The 21209-nt window shown below is 39.1% G+C and overlaps 1 protein-coding gene across 1 annotated transcript in view; it reads left to right on the top strand.

Annotated features, from left to right (window-relative positions):
• The window catches only part of GABRA3 (gamma-aminobutyric acid type A receptor subunit alpha3), a gene marked incomplete at both ends in the record, with an annotated part of 150684 nt that extends 131073 nt beyond the window's left edge, over positions 1-19611 (top strand). Inside the window, 3 exons of the mRNA XM_082681362.1 lie at positions 335-487; positions 4343-4554; positions 19276-19611. Of these exons, the coding sequence (XP_082537488.1) occupies positions 335-487; positions 4343-4554; positions 19276-19611 (701 nt within the window). The remainder of the gene's footprint in view (positions 1-334; positions 488-4342; positions 4555-19275) is intronic.
• Between the last annotated feature and the right edge of the window lie 1598 nt (positions 19612-21209).

The following is a 21209-nucleotide window of genomic DNA, read 5'->3' as shown; positions in this document are numbered from 1 at the left end:
AGTTCGGGGTTTTTAAGGCGTGAGCCTCCCATCTCCTTGCATGGCCCTGCAATAATCCTTTCTCTGCTCCAGACTCCGATGTGTTTCAGTATTGTTTGGTGTCACTGTGCATTGGGCACACAGACTTGCGTTTGGTAACATTTTCACCAAAAAATAAAAAAACCCACCTCTGTACTACTTCATGATTATTAAAGAGATCTGGTTACATGTACCTGAGAGGTGCTGCAATGTCTTGTTTTGAGTATAAGGTTAAGGAGCTTTGTGAACTGAATTGGGGCCCACCTTGATCCAGCAATGTTTATTTGGCTGCATAATGTCTAATTTTACTCTCCAGGAGAATATGTCGTCATGACAACCCACTTCCATCTCAAGCGAAAAATTGGCTACTTTGTGATCCAGACCTACTTGCCATGTATCATGACTGTCATTCTGTCACAAGTGTCTTTCTGGCTCAACAGAGAGTCTGTCCCTGCCCGCACGGTCTTTGGTGAGTGTTGTTTTATGGAGAATGTGGCAGGGGCAGGGGTGAGGAAGGTGGAAGAACCATTACTGGAGTGAATGTGAGGAACACCTGAGCTCAGCATTAGTAACTAAGTCACTGGATCTTGGTGTTTCTAGCAACTGAATTCTTTAAAGGCAGTGGTAATAAGAGTGTTGGAGTATTAAGATTTACGGAAATGCTTCCTGTCTCAGTCAGGTTTGCTTCAGGAGCTGGAGAGGGATGGAGCCTTCAGTGAAAAGGAGAGGAAATTAGTGGGCAGAGCTGGAGAAAGTGAAGGGTGGGAAACTAAGCTGGCAACAGAGAAGTAGATCGGGGCTTTCTTATGACCCATTTTTTTTTATAGGACCATCTGACTTTGCTGCTTCTCCTCTAGCCTTTTGAAAGTATGAATTATCTGATATTCAGTAAGAGCTATACAGAGTTGGAAGGTTTTTAAAATAGTACTTACAATTAGAGAAATTTTCTTCAGTAGGAATTTACTGTTGTCTAGGAAGAGATTTGCATGTCATTAGCACTTTTCCCTGGGGGACTTAAAGCACATAAAACATTTTCTGCCTGTTTTTCCCACTGTAAGATTGTTTTTTAGGAGATAAACATTAATTAACTCTTTTAATCTACTAAACTGTCTCCATATACTTGGATACACTGAGTACTCACAAAGAAGACTTTTCTACCGATATTTCCTACTGATATCCCGAAGCTTTACTGTGTAGTTAGAGAGTAAATGATGTTGTTTCAGAAAGAAGAAGCATTTTAGGTCAGATAGAAGAGGAGACAGTAGTGGAGGAAGAGAAATAATAACCTGTAAAGTAAGAAAAAAGAAAAAAAATTAGAAGGGTGTGATATCATGGAAGTCAAGAGAGGTGAGTGTTTCAAGAAGAAGGGAATAATCCTCTGGGGTGAATTCTGTGTGTTTAGGTAAAATGCAGATAAAAACTGTTGGGTATCATGATATGCTTGGGTGCTAGTGATTTGAAAAGAACAGTTCTAGTGGAGTTGGGGGAGCAGAATCTATATAGGAGTAGATTAAAGATGCCCAATTTTTGGAAATATTACAAACTAGATACCCTGAAAAATCTTCCTCTACAAAATCCTAAGAAAAGCAGATAAAATATAGAAAATACTCTTTTTTAATATCTGAACTCATAAGAAATGAAAGAAAATACTCAGTGGCCCAAATGGAAGAAGGAAGTGAAAACTGGAATGTTAATCACATGAGCTTATACTGTTGTAGCAGGAAAATGGATGGATAGATGGACTACTAGTCTTGGTAGATAAGAATTTGAGTTTTAAGGTTACACAAGAAAGACTTTTAGCCTGAGTGAAATTAAGGATTAGAACTAGGGCTGTCGTAGGCTTAATAATGGCCCCCAATGATACCCATGTCCTAATCTCTGGAATTTGTGAATGTTAGCTTATAGGGCAAGAAGGACTCTACAGATCTGAACTAAGTTAAGGATTTTGAGATGGGGAGAATATCTTGCATTATCTCAAGCAACTTTAGTTGAGTGGGACAGACATTCATTATCAAAGAAGCATATTAGACTTTTAGAAGTGCTCAAAGGAAGTGAGGAGGGCAGTCACAAAAAGACTTTGTAGAAGAGTCTTGAAAGAGAAGCACTGGGTGGCAGGCCTGGACCTCTTTTAAAATGCCAAACCTCTTTGTCCATCCATGAAGTGCACCAAATGCTTGATTGAGGGTCCTACCAGCTCTGACTAGCTAAGAGCTCTTCACAAGATGACAGTTTTAATTAAGCCTTACAGACTAGAGTTCTAAACATCTCTACTGAGATATGGCACATAAATACTTGTGTTGCAATATAGTTCCCGCCATCCATGCTTTGGCACTGCTATAAATGTGCGAGTGTGGACAATTGCATTTGCTGATAACCATAAATGAGATAATTTGTTTCTTCTGTGAATCACTTCTTGCTCAGTGTGATCAGAGGGTTACTGAGCCTTAGATCCATTCTCAGAATTTACCAGGCTACAAATTCAGATAGTTTGTTATGAGGTGCTAGCTGTATGGCTAATTCCTGACAGGGCTTAAAATGTGTTTTTTCTAACTCTCTGCCTAGTTTGTGCAAAGCTGCTCCTTTAGAATCTGTCTGCTGAAACTGTATTAAGTCTTTTCCAGTCTGGATTTTCATTTATATAGTAAATATGTAAGTAAGGTACTCAAGGAATCAAGATATGAAAAGAGGGTCCAGAGGCTGCAGCACACATGGCTGTCTCTCTGGGTAGAGTTAATAGTTAATAGGCCATATCTGCTTGCTTCTCTGTGTAACATCTCTCACCCCATTACGACTACCTTCCATGCCCTACTTGACCCAGGCTCATGAGGGTCACATTCCCCGTCTTCTTGAGGAATCAGAAAGAGGTTCTGACTATTCCTTCTTCCTCAATTCTGGATGATTTTGGGTACACAACTGCACCATCAAAATTCTGGGAGAGACAGTAGGGAATATTCATAGATGGGGAGAAAAAGGCAAGGAGAGATTAAAGAAATTGCCCAAGATACAAAGCAAGTAAGTGGCAGAACTGAGGACTTCCTGCTTCTAGTGTAGATATTCAAGACTAGAATACTCTTGCTAACAATTATAAAATTACTGTTGTTAAAATGTGATTATAATTAGACTACTATAATTAATTATATAATTATGGCAATACTATTGTTAATAACAAGAGTAAAAATAAGAGTGATGTTAATTATAGAAGCTGCTATTTATTGAGTGAGTACTCTGTGCCAGATATTGTACTGTGGGCTTTATGAACATCACCTATCTCATTTGATTCCCCAACAAATCTCTGAGTCTGGTATCATCACACACATTTTACATATGACAAAACTTAGAGGGGTAAAACACCTTGTTCAAGGTCATATTACAAGTAAGTGGGATTGCCAGAATTTGAGTCTATTTCAGTTTGACTCTAAAGCTCATATTGTTAACCACAACACTATATAGCTCATATGTATATCTAATATATGAACAGATTAGAAATAAATTTTTAATAGAATTTAAAAGTGAATAAAAGAAAGCCTTAAATTTAGGTTAATAAACACCACCAAGAAAAAGAATCAATCCATTTAAAAGCAAGCTGTGGTTTGGCAAAACTCATAAGAAACAGATGTTAGAATAGTTTTAATTGTTCACAAATTCAATAGGACCTAGACTGTGATGCAGCTGAAGAACAATTTTCCACAATAGTTTGTTGTGTTATTAGGAGAATAGTGTTCACAATAAGGGAAATGAAACTCCTACTAAGCCCAGACTATGTCCTGAGTCTTGGGCTCAGTTCTGGTCTGTTCAGAAGATAACTACCAGAATGGGGAAGGAAGAGAAATGAAAGAAGGAACTGGCCATGTTCTGGAGATGAACAGACACACAAGGAACTATGGCCACCCTCTCCAACTCTCTGAAGTCCTGTCCCAGAAATGAAGAAGCAGACTTTTCTTTCTTGTGTCGCCAGAGAGAGCTCTGAGATCAGTCAGTGTGTCAGGAGTTAGAGAAAGGCAGGTTTCAGTTCATAAGGTAGATTTTTCTAATTAGAAAGCTCTCTTACAATGAAATAGGTTACCTACTTTTCAATGGAAATGTTTAAGCAGAGGTTAGAGGACAACTTTTAAGTGCTATGCTGGAGATTCCTATTCCTGTGATAATTGGGATGGGGTGGTTACTAGGCAGAACCATTCTGTTTTGACATTCTCTGGTTTTTACTTTAAAGGGGCCATTTTGGGTGGGGTGTAGCTCCTCCTTTCAAGCAGGAAGTTGGTGATATCATCAGATATACTCTAAATGTCTTTCACTGGCAACTGGTTGTCATTTTCTCTCTCCCCAGGTGTCACCACTGTTCTCACCATGACCACCTTGAGTATCAGTGCCAGAAACTCCTTACCTAAAGTGGCATATGCGACGGCCATGGATTGGTTCATAGCCGTCTGTTATGCCTTTGTATTTTCTGCGCTGATTGAATTTGCCACTGTCAACTACTTCACAAAGCGGAGTTGGGCTTGGGAAGGCAAGAAGGTGCCAGAGGCCCTGGAAATGAAGGTAAGATACAGGAAGGGTGGGGGCTGGGAAGCACTCCCTGAGAGAACTGTATTGGAACCAGGAGTGGGCAGCCTGCAGCCTGTGGGAACTGGCCAGGGCTGTGTGCTATTCACTGGGGTCATCAATCCAATTCTCAACTGGAGTGCTTCTTGGCAGTGTGGAGTGTTTGCTGGGGGCAAAGAAAAGAGGGTAGGTATCATGGAGGGCTGATGTCTTGTGGTGAGGGATCAAACATAAGTGTGATACTGCTGAACCCAAGGGGAACCTGTTGTACCCAGAAGAGTGGACTTTATCTTCAACCCAGAAAACAGTCTCTAGGGCCACTTCTGCCCCTCACTTTTCCAGTATGTTCCCATTACCATCAAACAAAAGTGATCATCATTCCTTCTATGTCTTTGCTTATTTTTTACTCTCTACCTGGAATGTTCTTTTCTTATTTTCCTGCCTGATAAAGACCTGCTTAGTCTTTAAGACCCAGATGAAGTGCTATTTTCTCCATAGAATATTTCCAGAATCATGCAGATACCTTTAGCTTTTCTTGAGGTGGGGGGAGGGTGCTCATGATATTAAGAGCATTTATTTGTATTAGAGTTATTTGTCTGCTTCCTCACTAGACTGAACTTCTTGAGGGCAGGGGCTTGTCTGCATTCTTTCTAACTAGCTAGTATCCTTGCACAGCATCTGACTCAGTAAAAGCTGAATAAATGTTAATTGGATTAGTGGATGGGAAGGAAGAAAAAAGAGAGAGAAAATGCCAGTAAACCACCTGGAATTGGTAAAAATAAAAACATGAATACAGTGAAATCAAGATTGTTGTCCTTGGCTACTTTAAAAGAGCTCAGATCTCTAGCTCTAGATGAAGACTAACCCAAGATGCTAAAAAGAACTGGCAGATATGGTCCCAGAACCATTCTAGTACTCTTTGAAGAATCATGGAGAAGAGAAAACATAATGAAGACTTTTCAAACCGGAGGAATAGATTCCATAGAATATAGACTGGTGAGTTGGAAAAATTTTAGAATAGATTTTAACTATTTATTTAGATAGAATTTATTAACTCCTTGCTATAAATTATGAAGAAATAACCAGTCCCTGTCATCTCCCAACTTTTATTTGTTATACTACTTTTTCTGCATTGTCAAGTTTTATAGCATTTACATGCTTTTATGCAGCCATAATTTCTATAGTTGCTTAGTCATAGTTTTACATTTACATAGGCTCTTTTCTCAAAATAGTCCTTTTATCCATTTTTTTGTTCATTGCTTAGTTATCTCAAGACTGTCCTCTGGAAGTTTCTTTAAGAAGGGTTCATGGGAACCATATTTCTTACCATCTTACATGTGTAAAATTATCTGTCAATTGTGTTTATACTTAAATTATATTTGGGCTGTTGTACAATTTGTGGGTCACATTCTCTTTCTCTGATGTCCACATAGACATTGGCTGCTATATTCAGTTCTAGCACTGAATGTTGGTGTGAAGAAATTTAAAACCTGCCTGAGAATCTCTCACATAATGGGGGAGGGGTGATTTTATGGCCTAGAAACCCATATGAATGTGTCTTTTATTTACAAATACCAGTTACTTTACAAGGATATATCTTTTTTTTTTTTTTTTTTTTTTTGCGGTACGTGGGCCTCTCACTGTTGTGGCCTCTCCCGTTGTGGAGCACAGGCTCCAGACGCACAGGCTCAGCAGCCATGGCTCACGGGCCCAGCCGCTCTGTGGCATGTGGGATCTTCCCGGACCGGGACACGAACCCGTGTCCCCTGCATCGGCAGGCGGACGCTCAACCACTGCACCACCAGGGAAGCCCTACAAGGATATATCTTGATCTATCTTTATGAATTTTTCCTAGGACAGCATGTTGCCCTTTAAGCCTAAGGATTCACAAGTGTCTTTGTTTCAGGAAAGCTTTCCTGAAACATATCTTTGATCTGTTATCTTCCTAGAAGTGCAGATTATACATATAATAGAACTTTGTCCTCCATATCTACCATTTTTCTCTAGTAATTTGTAACTGTTATTTTCCATTTCATTTTTCTCATTTTTCTCAAGTGTGTCTTCCATGTCTCTGAACATTTTCACCCATGCCTATTCTCCTTCATTTCTATAGCAGTATTATTTTTCCTTATATTCATTTTATGATTTCTGCTGACTTAGCTTTTCATGTATTCTATGTTTGTTTTGTGTGTTGTTACACAGTCCTTTATTGGTTATTTCTTCTCCTTGTAACATATTTTGCATCAATACCATATTATTGTTTTTCAATTGTTACTTGAAGTTGTATTAGAGGAGTTCTTTACTAGCACTGCTATGTGTGAAAGTATCATTTTGGGGAGGGACTGAGAGAATGAGTAGGATGGTAGTGAGTAGTTGAGAGTATGTAGTTGAAAGTGAGTAGTTTGACCATGATCTGTTATCTATATAAATTCTTATAAATAACTCACAAGAAAGTCCTCTATGTATGGTATAGTGTGTGTGTGTGTGTGTGTGTGTGTGTGTGTGAGAGTGTGTGCATGCGCATATGTGTAGTATTGTATCCTCTAATTTTTCCAGTCTCTACCTCCTCTCTACTCTGTGGTGGTCAAACAGTATTCCAGGATGTTCTCACTACCAGCCTTAAAACCATTTTGTTTCAAAACAAGGGTCATTTGTTTTCTCACTCAGGTCCTGCCACCCACCTTTAGGACTCTATTCTTGGCCTGAAATCCAGAACAGTAGGCATCCTCAGTGTCTTCTTCATCCTGATACAATTTTTAGTGCATTTGTGTCTTCTTCACCCTGATACAATTTTTACTGCATTTGGGAGCCCTTACTTTTTGGGATGAGAAAATGCTTTCAATTTTCATCAAAGGTAGAGTTTTGGTTTCTATATCTCATTTTTCTTATAATTTTGATTGGTTACAGAGAAGAAAAGGGAGCAAAGATGTCCTTACTCTGACATATTAAACTGAAAATTCCCTAGAATATATTATTATACAGATGTTTTAAGAGCAGTTAGCACTAACTATTGATAGCCAGTCTGAGCTCACTAAGAAGAAATTATGCCAAACTAACCTTAAGAAAATTCATGAAAAGACATCTGACTAACTTTTTAAAATTATGTCTTCATGAAGAAGAAACAGCAGTAGAAAAAGTAATACAATTATGCTGATGTAGTTGGTTGACCAACTGAAGTCAAATATAATTCATTGATGGAGGGTCATCAACCTGAATGGACGTTCCTGTGATAAGCCACAGGGCTTTGTCCTTGACCCTTCCCTCTTAAATGCTGTCATCTGTGACTTAAATGAAGATATAGAATGTAGGAGATTCAAATTTGTAAACTGGCATTAATGAAGAGGAGTATCTTCTGAATTAGAATCAAAGAGAATTTCTGAAGTTTGAAAGAACAGGCTGAAATCAACAGATTAACATTTTATTTTCTTTTTAAATTTTTTTATGGGACCATAATTGCTTTACAATGTTGTGTTAGTTTCTGCTGTACAATGAAGTGAATCAGCCACATGTATACATATATGCCCTCCCTCTTGGACCTCCCTCCCACTTAACCCCCCATCCCACCCATCTTGGTCATCACAGAGCACCAAGCTGAGCTTCCTGTGCTTTATAGCAGGTTCCGATTAGCTAACTATTTTATACGTGGTAGTGTATATATTCTTACACATAGATTCTAAAAAAGTTAGTTCTAGGATAAAAAAAAACTTAACAAAAATTGTATATTATAAATAAGATGCTGGGATATAGGAAAATGGCAAATTTAATATAAGCCATCCATGTGGTATAACTCTTGAGAAGCCAAATTTTGTTTGAGTCTGAGTTAGAAGTTACCTAGACCAAGTGAGATGATAAGCCCCTTTTATTCTGTACAGGTTGGACCATGTTTAAAATATGCTGTTCCAGTTTGGTTACTACAGTGGAGAAGGGACAAATGCATTAAGGGGATGATGATTGCTAATTTCAGATATCTGAAAGGCAGTCATGGATACCTTGTGAAAAATATGGTAGACTTTTTTTTGTGACTGGGAAGAGATGCAGTGGTGGTTTGAAGGTACAGAGAGCACTAGAATAGATTAAGAAACTGTAAATGTAGATGTCAAAAATGATAACTGTTTCTCTAATTCCAAGGAGTACTGAAAATGAAAAAAAGAGAACAAAAAGAATGATCTAAAAGTCTTCTGCAAAGATGGTGATCTCAGTCGTCCTCCTTAGTCCCTCTCCATGGTCAATCTATTTAAGTTATTGAAAGGATGTTGATTATGAGATTTGAAAAAAAACCAATGGAATGTGTAAAAATGGATCTCTAATGTGAGGGTGCTGTGCTTTGTCTACACTGCTACAATATGAATGAACTAACAGTGAGAACCACTGACCCACAGGACAAAAAAATGAAGTGCATTAAAAGTAAAAATAGTGAAATTTAATCATAACTTATTCTGCTTTTTTCCTTCTTTAAAGAGACATATTAAACCTTATTTGCCTCACAAAGCTAGAATGGGTGAGCACAAAACTGTTTAAAACTAATAAAAATGATTCAAAAATCTATTTCTGATCTGTACTATGATCAAGGATTAGATAAAATGTGAGGGGAAAGATAAAGGAAAGGAAAAGAAGGGGTAGGTAGGAACAAAAATTCATTTTCAAATGAAGACAAATGACTAACGACTACCTTATAATAGCACTCTGCAAAATAGATGAACTCTGGGCTTCTGAGGAACAACTACATGTTTTATCACTGCTTCCTTTAAAAATTCCATTAAAATGAGGGTAAAGAAATAAAATAGGTTTAAACCCACAAGTACCAGGAGATCTGGAGAAGGATTTCAGTCAGACAAGAGACTGTAATGCATTTTTCAAGAAAAATGAATGGGGAAAGAGAGAATAAGAACTGATTTATCAAGCTGGAGTAAGATAGAACCCCAGAGAAACTCAGTATTCAAGGTGCTTGGTACAGCAGACAGTAAATCATGGGGCTGCAATTAGGGGGATTGGCTAAAAGTCTGTGCACAAAGTAGTCAAGACCCCAGAGCCTGCCCAACATGTAAAATGTCTACAGCCAGATGTATACTTTCCTGAAGAACAGCAGAAGCTTCTCTTCTAAAGAAGCTGAATGTCTCCAGAGAAAAGACCTCTACATAGTGACATTTTGGAGTACCCCATAAAATGACCTCCTTCCAAATAATCTTCTTAAATCATAGTTTGCAAATCAGCAAGCCCAGCTCAGGTACACTGAGCATACAGACATCTTTTATGTTGCCAAATAAAACTGGGATACCAAGGATTACCAAAGTGAAATTTTCAACGTGAAAAAGAAAAGATTAAAAAAAAACAAAAACAAAACTCATCTTGGCAGGAACAGAGATAATTCAGGGAATTAAAGAGAATTTAAGAAAAACAAAAGTAAATTTTATCTTATAGTTGTAAATACATACATAAAATAAGAATAGGATGCTAATATAAAAGGAAATCAGAGAATAAAGAAGAGCTTTTGAAATGAAAAATAACTGCCAAAATAAAAATTTCAATAGAGAGGTGGGAAAATAAACTGAAGAGAATCTCCCTACAAGTAGGGTAAAAAGGAAATAAATGGAGAATGTAAAAGAAAAGGTTAAGGGGCTTAGAGATGAATCCAGAAAATTCATCCAACTCAGAAGCTGCAGAATGAGTGAACAGAGAAACGAGAGCAAAGGAAATTAACAAAGAACAAGACATCTTTACAAATGGAAAGATATAAGCATCCAGATTGAAACTGTCCCCATAGGCCCACATAAAGTGACATCATCTTGCAATTTTAGAAAACCAGGGATAAATGATAGTCGAAAGAGATTCTAGAAAGAGAGTAAATGTTATCTACAAAGAAATGATTAGCAGAATGGCATCAGACTTCTCAGCTACATTGGATGCTGAATGACAGTGGAGTTGTAAACCCTAAATCTGAGGATTTGAATCCTATGCCTAGCCAAAGTATCACTTAAGTGAAAAGGTAGAGTAGTTATTTTCAGACCTGCAGGAACTCAGAAATGTCACTTCCCATGCATTCCACCTTAGGAAAATACTGGAGGATATGTTCTACTAAAACAAGAGAACAGAACAAAAAAGGGAACGACATTGGATCCAGAGAAGAGGGTACCCTACAGAGGAGATAGATGAAGGGAATACGTAAGATGAAATCTATGCAGCAAGCACACCTGGAGAGGAACCAGTGCAGTTTGTAGCAAGAGGTTAGAGGTATTTATATAGTCATTTATAATGATATGATTTATTATTGATTGAACTAAAAATATTGTTATAATTGTATTGGAAGATGGAGGAAGGGTTGCATAAGTGAGGTAAATCATTATCATGAAAAGATGAATGGTTATGTGCAAAACAGATAGCAGTATAAGCATATTATTTAGAAATATATAAATAACTGTTAGAAGTATCAGCTAAGAGAATTAAAAATAATTATGAATTGCTGGACAAGGTTGGGATACATGGGGATAAGACTTTCCTGGTTTTCATTATAAGTCTTTACATTTATTTCTTTTTAACTAGGTGCATTATTACCTTGATTCAATTTTTTGAAAATTAAAAATAAAGCAAATTAAGATGAAGAAATAAACCTCTGCTTTTAAAAAGAAGACAGTTATTATTCTTAGAACTGCTTTTAAAGTATTCATAAATTCTTACCTAAATTTTGGAAACACAGTAATTCTTATGTTTTTTTTTCTTATTTTCAGGTAAGTATATTTGAATGCTCTAGAATAATATTTTATCTTATTTTACATTAGAGAAAATGCTCAACTTCCATCCATAGTTTGGAAAAGTTTAGTTTCTTATCATTAATGGCTTTTAAAAATTTGTCTGATATGAGAATTGCTACTCCAGCTTTCTTTTGATTTCCATTTGTATGGAGTATCTTTTTCCATCCCCTCACTTTCAGTCTGTATGTATCCCTAGGTCTGAAGTGGGTCTCTTGTAGACAGAATATATATGGGTCTTGCTTTTGTATCCATTCAGCCAGTCCATGTCTTTTGGTGGAAGCATTTAATCCATTTACATTTAAGGTAATTATTGATATGTATGTTCCTATTACCATTTTCTTAATTGTTTTGGGTTTGTTATTGTAGGTCTTTTCCTTCTCTTGTGTTTCCTGCCTAGAGAAGTTCCTTTAGTATATGTTGTAAAGCTGGTTTGGTGGTGCTGAATTCTCTTAGCTTCTGCTTGTCTGTAAAGGTTTTAATTTCTCTGTCAAGTCTAAATGAGATCCCTGCTGGGTAGAGTAATCTTGGTTGTAGGTTTTTCCCTTTCATCACTTTAAATATGTCCTGCCACTCCCTTCTGTCTTGAAGAGTTTCTGCTGAAAGATCAGCTGTTAACCTTATGGGGATTCCCTTGTGTGTTATTTGTTGTTTTTCCCTTGCTGCTTTTAATATTTTTTCTTGTATTTAATTTTTGATAGTTTGATTAATATGTGTCTTGGCATGTTTCTCCTTGGATTTATCCTGTATGGGACTCTCTGCACTTCCTGGACTTGATTGACTATTTCCTTTCCCATATTAGGGAAGTTTTCAACTCTAATCTCTTCAAATATTTTCTCAGTCCCTTTCTTTTTCTCTTCTTCTTCTGGGACCTCTATAATTCGAATGTTGGTGTATTTAATGTTGTCCCAGTAAGTGAGAAAGAGAAAAACAAATACCACATGCTAACACATATATATGGAATCTAAAAAAAAAAAGGTTCTGAAGAACCTACGGGCAGGACAGGAATAAAGATGCAGATGTAGAGAATGGACTTGAGGACACGGGGAGAGGGAAGGGTAATCTCGAATGAACTGAGAGAGTGGCATGGACTTATAAATACTACCAAATGTAAAATAGATAGCTAGTGGGAAGCAGCCACATAGCACAGGGACATCAGCTCCGTGCTTTGTGACCACCTAGAGGGGTGGGATAGGGAGCGTCGGAGGGACGGAGATGCAAGAGGGAAGAGATATGGGAACACATGTATATGTATAGCTGATTCACTTTGTTATAAAGCAGAAACTAACACACCATTTTAAAGCAATTATATTCCAATAAAAATGTTAAAAAAAATTGGGGGCATTCCTGTAAAAATAGCCACAAATTGAGTCACCACTTGATATTTTCTCTCTGGGGTGAATGATATTCACTGTGGGTTAACTTGTATTCATAAACTGGTGGCCTTCCCACCCTTTTCTAAAGTAGGTGTAAATGCCCTGACAACAGTCACACTCTATCCCTGGTGAATCGATTGAAACAGAAACAAACAGGTGGATCAGCCAAGATGGCATAGTAGAAAGACCCTGAGCTCAACTCCTCTCATGGACACACCAAAATCACAACTATTTGCAGAAAAACCATTGATGAAAAAGACTGGAATGTACCAGAAAAGATCTTCTACAACTAATGTATGAAGAAGGAACCAAACAAGATGGATAGGAGGGGTGGAGTCGCAATATAGGCAAGTTCCATAAACCCAGGTGGACAATCCACAAACAGGAGGATAAGTACCATTGCAGAGGTTCTCCCCAAGGAGAGAGGGGTCTGACCCCATGTTGGGCTCCATAGCCTGTGGGTCATATACTGGGAAAACGAGCCCCCAGAGCATTTGGCTTTGAAGACCAGAAGGGCTTACTCTCTAGAGTCCCAGAGAGCTGTGGGAAGTAGAAACTGTACTCTTTGCTCCGGGATCCAGGGCAGAAGCAGTAATAGGAGCCTGGGTCAGAGCTACCTGCTGATCTGGAGAGTCTCCCAGAGAGGTAGGAGGCAACTGCAGCTCACCCTGGGGACACAGACACTGGTGGCAGCCATTTGGGGAGCTGATTCTACTATGAGGACACTGGTGCTGGTAAGCACCATTGTGAAATCCTCCCTCTAGCTTATAAGCCTCAGGACCCATCCCTGCCTGTAGGCAAAAGTGCTGAGACACCTCATGCCAAGCAACTAACTGGGCATGGGCACAGCCCCACCCACCAACAGACAGGCTGCCTTAAGATCCCCTGAGCCCACAGCTGCCCCTGGACATGGCCCTGTCCACCAGAGGGCACAGGATCTGCCCCACAAACCAGTGTGCAGGCACCAGACCAGGGACCTCCAGCCAGAGACCCTGGGACCCAGCTTCACCCACCAGTGGGCAGGCACCAGCCTCAGAACCCCCCAGGCTCTGGCCTCACTCTCCAGTGAGCCTGCTCTAGCCCTGGGACCAGCCTCACCCACCAGCAGACAAAAACAATTAACAAAATGGTAATAAGAACATACATATCAATAATTACTTTAAATGTAAATGGACTAAATGATACAATCAAAAGAGACAGAGTAGCTGAATGGATAAAAAAACAAGACCCATATATATGCTGCCTACAGGAGACACACTTCAGATCTAAAGACACACACACAGACTGAGGGGATGGAAAAAAAGTATTCCATGCAAATGGAAGTGAAAAGAAAGCCAGTGTAGCAATACTTATATCAGACAAAATAGACTTTAATAAAGACAGATAGAGGAGATGAGGAAGTATATTACATAATGATCAAGGGATCAATCCAAAAAGAAGATATAATAATTGTAAATATATATATGCACCCAACATAGGAGCACCTAAATACATAAAGCAAATATTAACAGACATAGAGGGAGAAATTGACAGTAACACAATAATAGTAGGGGACTTTAACACCCCACTTACATCAACAGGCAGATCATCCAGACAGAAAATTAATAGGGAAACACTGGTCTTAAATGACACATTAGACCAGATGGACTTAATTGATATTTATAGGTCATTTCATCTGAAAGCAACAGAATATACATTCTTTTCAAGTGCACATGGGACATTTTCCAGGAGGGATAACATGCTAGGCCACAAAACAAGCCTCTGTAAATTTAGGAAAATTGAAATCATATCAAGCATCTTTTCTGACTGTAACACCATGTGAGCAGGAACCAACCACACACACACACACACAAACTGCAAAACACACAAACATATGGAGGCTAAAATATATGCTACTAAACAACCAATGAATCACTGAAGAAATCAAAGAGGAAATTTAAAAATACCTGGAGACAAATGAAAATGAAATCACAGTGATCCAAAATCTTTGGGATACAGCAGAAGCAGTTCTAAGAGGGATGTTTATAGTAATACAAGCTTACCTCAGGAAACAAGAAAAATCTCAAATAAAGAACCTAATCTTACATTTAAAGGAGCTAGAAAAAGAAGAACAAACAAAACCCTAAGTTAGTAGCAGGAAGGAAATCATAAAGATCCGAGCAAAAGTAAATGAAATAGAGACTAAAAAAACAATAGAAAAGATCAATGAAACTAAAAGTTGGTTCTTCGAAGAGATAAACAAAATTGATAAACCATAGATAGTATCTGAGTCTCATCCGCTCTTTCCTTAGCTGTGATCTGGCCCCAGGTACCTCCCCACATATGCTCTGGATATCTCCCACCCTCTCAGTAAACTGGTGCCAGTGATTACTTCTCTTCCACCTGCATTTTCTCCCCTTTCTATTGGCTTACTGACCTCTTCCTGATCCAGCATGCTCCCTTACTCTTTTGAATTCACTTGACTCAGCATTTGTGCCTTTCTGTATAATTCTTATGTTCTCCCTTATATTTTAGTTCTCTCTTATTTTAATTACTGTTCCTCATTAGACAGCCTAAAATTTACCATCTTAACCAATTTTAATAAGTACGTTCACAATGTACAGCCAACTTCCAGAACTTTTTCATCTTGCAAAACTGAAACTCTGTCCCCATGAAACCAGAAATTCCCATTCTCCCCTCCAGTCTCCCCCTGGCAACCACCATTCTACTTTCTGTCTCTATGAATCTGACTTCTCTCAGTGCCTCATATAAGTGGGATCACAGTATTTGTCTTTTTGTGACTGGCTTATTTCATGTAGCATAACGTCCTTAAGGTTCATTCATGTAACCTGTGTCAGAATTTCCTTCCTTTTAAAGGCTGAATAATATCCCACTGTATGGATGGACTTTCATTGCATTCATCTTTTGGCTATTGAGAATTATGCTGCTATGAACATGGGTGTACAAGTATCTCTTTAAGACCTTGCTTTAAATTTGCAGGGTATATACCCCAAAGTGGAATTGCTGGGTCATATTTTAATTCTATTTTTAATTTTTTGAGGATCTGACATACCATTTTTCATAGCGTCTGTACCATTTTACATTCCCAACAGTAAACAAGGGTTCAAATTTCTCCATATCCTTGTCTACACTTGTTATTTTCTTTTTTTATTTTATTGCTCTTATTGTTGATAGTAGGCACCCTAATGGGTGTAAGGTGGTATCTCACTGTGGTTTTGATTTGCATTTCCCTTATGACCAGTGATATTAAGGATCTTTTCACATGCTTATTAGCCAATTCTATATCTTCTTTGGAGAAGAAGATGTTTGAAGTCTATTCAAGTCCTTTGCCATTTAAAAAATTGGGTTGTTTGCATTTAAAAATTGGGTCTTTGTCTGATTTGTCTTTGAATCCAACATAGCATATATTCCATTACTTTGCCCCACTTCTGAAAACTGGGGTTCAGGAAAGCTGGATGAATGTTACGGGGTTAACACAGAGTCACAGGACCATATCTGCATATACTCTGAGGTCCTGGTGGTCTCGGGTACATTCAGGGCTTCAAATAACTCTCTAATTAGCACTTCTGGAAATAATAAACATGAGTGCCATCTGAAAAAAACTCATGAGTTGGACATGCATTGATCCATAAAAGTTTTCATTACCTCATTCCAAAATCCACATGAGGTGGCCTTCTAGAAAGAAAAGTGTCCTTGTCCTCAGGTCAAAATGCTTGGAGGAATTTGGAAGAGTCAATTTCATTTTGGTGGTATGGGAATTACTCCAGGATGAACTATAGAGATATGCTGTCTGTATAGGAGAGGTCAAGACTCAGGAGGAAAAAACTAGAAATCACATCAAGAATCTTTATTTGGGGGGTAATTTTTCATTCTGTAAACATCTATCATGTAGCTAAGAGCCTGGCATTGGCTAAGGAGGTAAGAACAGAATTGCATCTTGGTCAAAGTTAAGTCACTAGTTTGTATCTATCAAATTCCAGGGCATAGAGAATTATTAGAAAACTAGATGCAGAAATGGGAATTATTAACCATTAATCTCTGCCTCCTGCTTCTGTCTTCTCAGCACTACAACTTTGGCTTTGATTTCCCTTCTTTGACAATTTAGGTAAAAATTATAGTGGCTGATTAAAATGTGCCATGATGGAAAGGGCAAGGGAAATTAAAAGGTAATTTTCTTTTATTACTTAAAAAATCTGCGATTAAGTCAACTGCTGTTTCTCCACCTATAGAACACAAAGTGCCTACAGAGCTAAATAAAGTGTTTGCTGTTCAGAATGATTATTTCAGAGACTTGGTTGTAACCAGCTAATAAGATGACTAAATGAAATAATATATGTGAGTGTGAAAGCTTCTAGCAAAGTCAGGGTAGTGGTTTTTTTCTTTCCATTTTTTCCTTTTTTTCTTGTGTACCCATGAAAAAAAAAGAGATTACTAAGCAAATTAATAAGTAAGCAGGCAAACAAGTGAAGTGCTCCTTTATTTAATAGCAGAGGCATTTAGCAGCAGGACTGTATTCACAATGAATTTGCTAATTATAAATGAGTCCCATACAGTATTTAAAGCATTTACGCAGTTCTTAGAAGCCTTAGAGTTCTGTCCCCCTCCACTTGTAGCAATGTGACTACAATCCTCAAGGAGAAAGAACAGTATTGCTTTTTAAATGTCCATTAGTCAGACTGCTCATTTACTTAAACCAGCACCCCCTTTTTTGTTCCCCTTCCCCTCTCTGATGAAAACCCTGAAGCCAGCACAGGCAGGCCTTTACCATGCACACTGTCATCCAACTACAGCAAACTACTTGTCATCCCTCAAATAAGCAGTGCCTTTGGCCTGTGCACTGGCCTTTGCTACATCTTCATCTGGTGAGCTCCTGCTCATCTTTTGCAACCCAGCTCACCAACCTCATTGCCTTCTCTGAGCCACCTTTTCCAGCACCTGTAGGTACTTTGCCCCTCCCTCTACTGAATTCCCATCACACTTTGTTCATATCTCTTAGAACTCTTATCACATTATATGGCAATGATGTGTTCACAAGGCTCTCTCCCTTGCTGGACTGTAAACTCCTAGAAAACAGGGACTGAACTTTTAACCTTCCTACGTATCCCTAAACACCTAGCATAGTTCTTGGCCCAGTAAATATTCAGTAAATATTGGGCAGAAGTTATTATTAGGATCAGGAAGATAAATGGCAGTGTGGTCTAAAGAAAAAAAAAACGATAAAAATGGTGGGAACTCTGAAGTAAAGAAGTAAAGAAATAGAAATAGATTAGGAGAAAGGGGGTCAGTAAGAGAGGGTGGGAGTAGAGAAACCTAGGAAGGAAACGAGTAGGAAGTAAAGAAGTAAAACAGATGATGGGAAGCAAAGTAACATTAAGGGAACAATGTGAGGTGTGTGAAATCAGGGCAACATAATTAGTTGTCACTTTTTGTCAAATACTCCTGGGTATTTTCGAAGCTCATCTAGCTCCACTTTTCCCTAGAAACAAAGAGAGATGGAAGGAAGAAAAGGCCAGAGAGGGAAGTGAGGCAACAAACACTATGAGCTCAGCACTCAGACTATGACCTCAGCCACTGTCTTTGTCCTCCCCTGTTCCTCAGCCTCTCTCTTCTGATCCAGGCCTGAGCTTTGTCTTCTTTTCTCTTTTCTACATGGAAGGTCCATGTATACACAAGTCATATATATGAGAACAAATGGGCACATGTGTCTATGTTTGTTTACCACTGAGTTTTTTTATAATCTGGAAAAAGAAAACAAAGTGTAGTGTCATAGCAAGCCCCCAGCATCCCTGCCTTTGTTGTGTCAGAGGGAAGCATTTGCATAACTCCCTGGGGAGGCTGTGGCTCCTGCCTGCAGCCTTGCAAGAGTGGACATTTACAGTGCATGAAGGGTGAGATACTGTTATAATGATGCATGTAAACATGCTATAGTATTTATGTGTCTTTAAGACGAAATGACTTTCAGACTCACCAAGCTCTCTTCCTCACAGGAGATGTGCCACTTGATGGTTGAAGCCTTTTGGAGTTATGTCTCGGGTAACCAAAAAGTGTCTCATACTTATAGAAAGCAGTACAGTGCAGCCCTGGATAAAAGTTGAGAGCCCAGGTGGCTAGTGTGGGCTCTGCCACTCAGTCTGAGGCTGAGTTTTCTCATCTGTCAAATGGGAGTAATCTCACATACTTACCTCACATGATTACTGTGAGGATCAAATCACATTATTGTACAGGACCCTACATGTGACCAAGATTTCACAGTTTTCCAGTTATTTATGCCACCAACTTTTAATCTGACCCTCTCAACAACCCTGAAAAATATTTTGATCCTCATTTTACAGAAGAAGAAACTAAAGCTCTAAGAGAAGTGACTTGGCCAAAGCCACATAGCTAGTAAACCAGGATGTTGCAAATTTTCTGTTTTCAAACTCATCTTCAATTATCCCCAGACACAAACCTGGCTACTCAGTGCTATTGGCTTCATAGCCCCTCTTTCCTAACTTCCCTCATGGTGCCTCCTCCCCACAGCCTCTGAAGGTGTTCTGTATAATGGATTAATTAGCTTTTGTTTTGTTCCCCCCTTCTCCCCTACTTTTTCTGGCCCCTAGAAGAAAACACCAGCAGTCCCGACAAAGAAAACCAGCACCACCTTCAACATCGTGGGGACCACCTATCCCATCAACCTGGCCAAGGACACTGAGTTCTCCACCATCTCCAAGGGCGCTGCTCCTAGTGCCTCCTCAACCCCGACAATCATTGCTTCACCCAAGACCACCTACGTGCAGGATATCCCAACTGAGACCAAGACCTACAACAGTGTCAGCAAGGTTGACAAAATTTCCCGCATCATTTTTCCTGTGCTCTTTGCCATTTTCAATCTGGTCTATTGGGCCACATATGTCAATCGGGAGTCAGCTATCAAGGGCATGATCCGCAAACAGTAGATATTGGCGGTGCCGCAACCAGAGCACTGTATACCCTAGGAAGTGTCCATGCACCCAAACCCCAGGGCTCCCCTTCATGTGTTTCAGGATTCTTCTTTTTTAACCTTCTTACCAAGCCATGACTCTCAATTAATATTTATGAATCTCAATGAAGAAACAATAACAACAGAAAAAATTACTTTTCCCCATTGCTGAGTATATCCTCATTGGAGCCAAACACTGCCATTTGTCCAGTTGCTCATCTTAATCTGCCAGTCTCCCTCAGCTGAGGGCACAGCATGTATTTTATTGCACTCTGCCCACTAAAGAAAGAACAGGAGACTCTATGGCCTGTAGTGAGAGCCTTGGCTATTTGAAAGTTCCAGACTAAGGATGATTGTTGACTGGTCCAGATCAGATGATTCTGACTCACTAGGGAGCCAGGCTGCGTCCCATGTGGTCCTGCCTGCCACCTCCCCTGCCCACAGCAGGGCCCACTAGGCATAAGTACTGATAACAAAGGCAGGAGCCAGTGCTAATCTCTGAACATGGCCCACAACCCCTTTATTGGCTTGGAGGTTAATGTGGACAGTTAAGGCTTACCACTGTCTACCATGTATGGCCAAAACAGATAGAACCAACTGGGCCAGCCTGGCACCAACATGGCTGATGACCTGCCATGTCTAGCCCCTCAGGAAAATAGTACCCTCTTTGGTATACCTCTCCTCCAGAAAGCCCTTTTCTCTCAAGCCCTTTGAACCCCTTGCAGCCAGCTGGACACTGCTTAGCTTGGACTCATTACTGCCTGCAAACTCTTTAGGAAAAGGATCAAGTAATTTTTAAAATTTATACTAAAAAGGGACATATAGAACAAATTCTAGATCAAATGCCTAAATTTTTAAAAACATTAGAGAGACAGGAAAGTCACCTCCCTGCCAAGGCAGCTAGTCAAATACTGGATGGAATAAGTGATTTGGGCTGGATGGTAGTTGAGGCTTGAAATCTGGCTCAAAAAAGAGGGCTACTGGCAGGTGAAAATCAAATTCTTCCTTCCACACCCTTCACACTCCAAACCGTAGGCCAAGTCCAAGAACTTTGCTCCTACTGTGTCAGGGACCTCTGGTCCTCTGTTGATGCCAATTTTAAGAGGGATGAATTGGAGTTTAGTTGACTTTTGAGTCAACTAAATTATTAACCTTATTATCAGTTTGATAACATATTATTTAGGGGATTTGATCTCATTTGTTCTTAATATGAGTAAAAGGGACAGTCATAATTGTAAAATATTTATAAGGTAGATAAACTCAGTTTCATGTGTTTGAATGATTTGCCTAGGCTCCTTACAAGTGTCTGTAATAGAGAACTGTCACGTGACCCTTTCCAAAGGCCAAAATGAAGACAGGGCTGAGAATCCAGGTCCACCTTGATCTCAGAATCAGCACAATCTCAACAGGCATGCTGCGTCCTGAATGCAGTTTGGTTGGACACCAAAAAGATTTTTAGAAAGTCACAGTGTGTCACCCAAGGAGACCACTTCTAATAGTCATGGCTCAAGGAAATGAGATTAAGATGGCAGTCCCAGCCACTAGTCCAAAGTATCCTAGAACCCCTAAGTAACA

The sequence above is a fragment of the Grampus griseus genome (genome assembly GCF_964374135.1).
Source record: "Grampus griseus genome assembly, chromosome: X".
NCBI lineage: Eukaryota > Metazoa > Chordata > Mammalia > Artiodactyla > Delphinidae > Grampus > Grampus griseus.
This window is presented reverse-complemented; position numbering and strand designations above follow the sequence as displayed.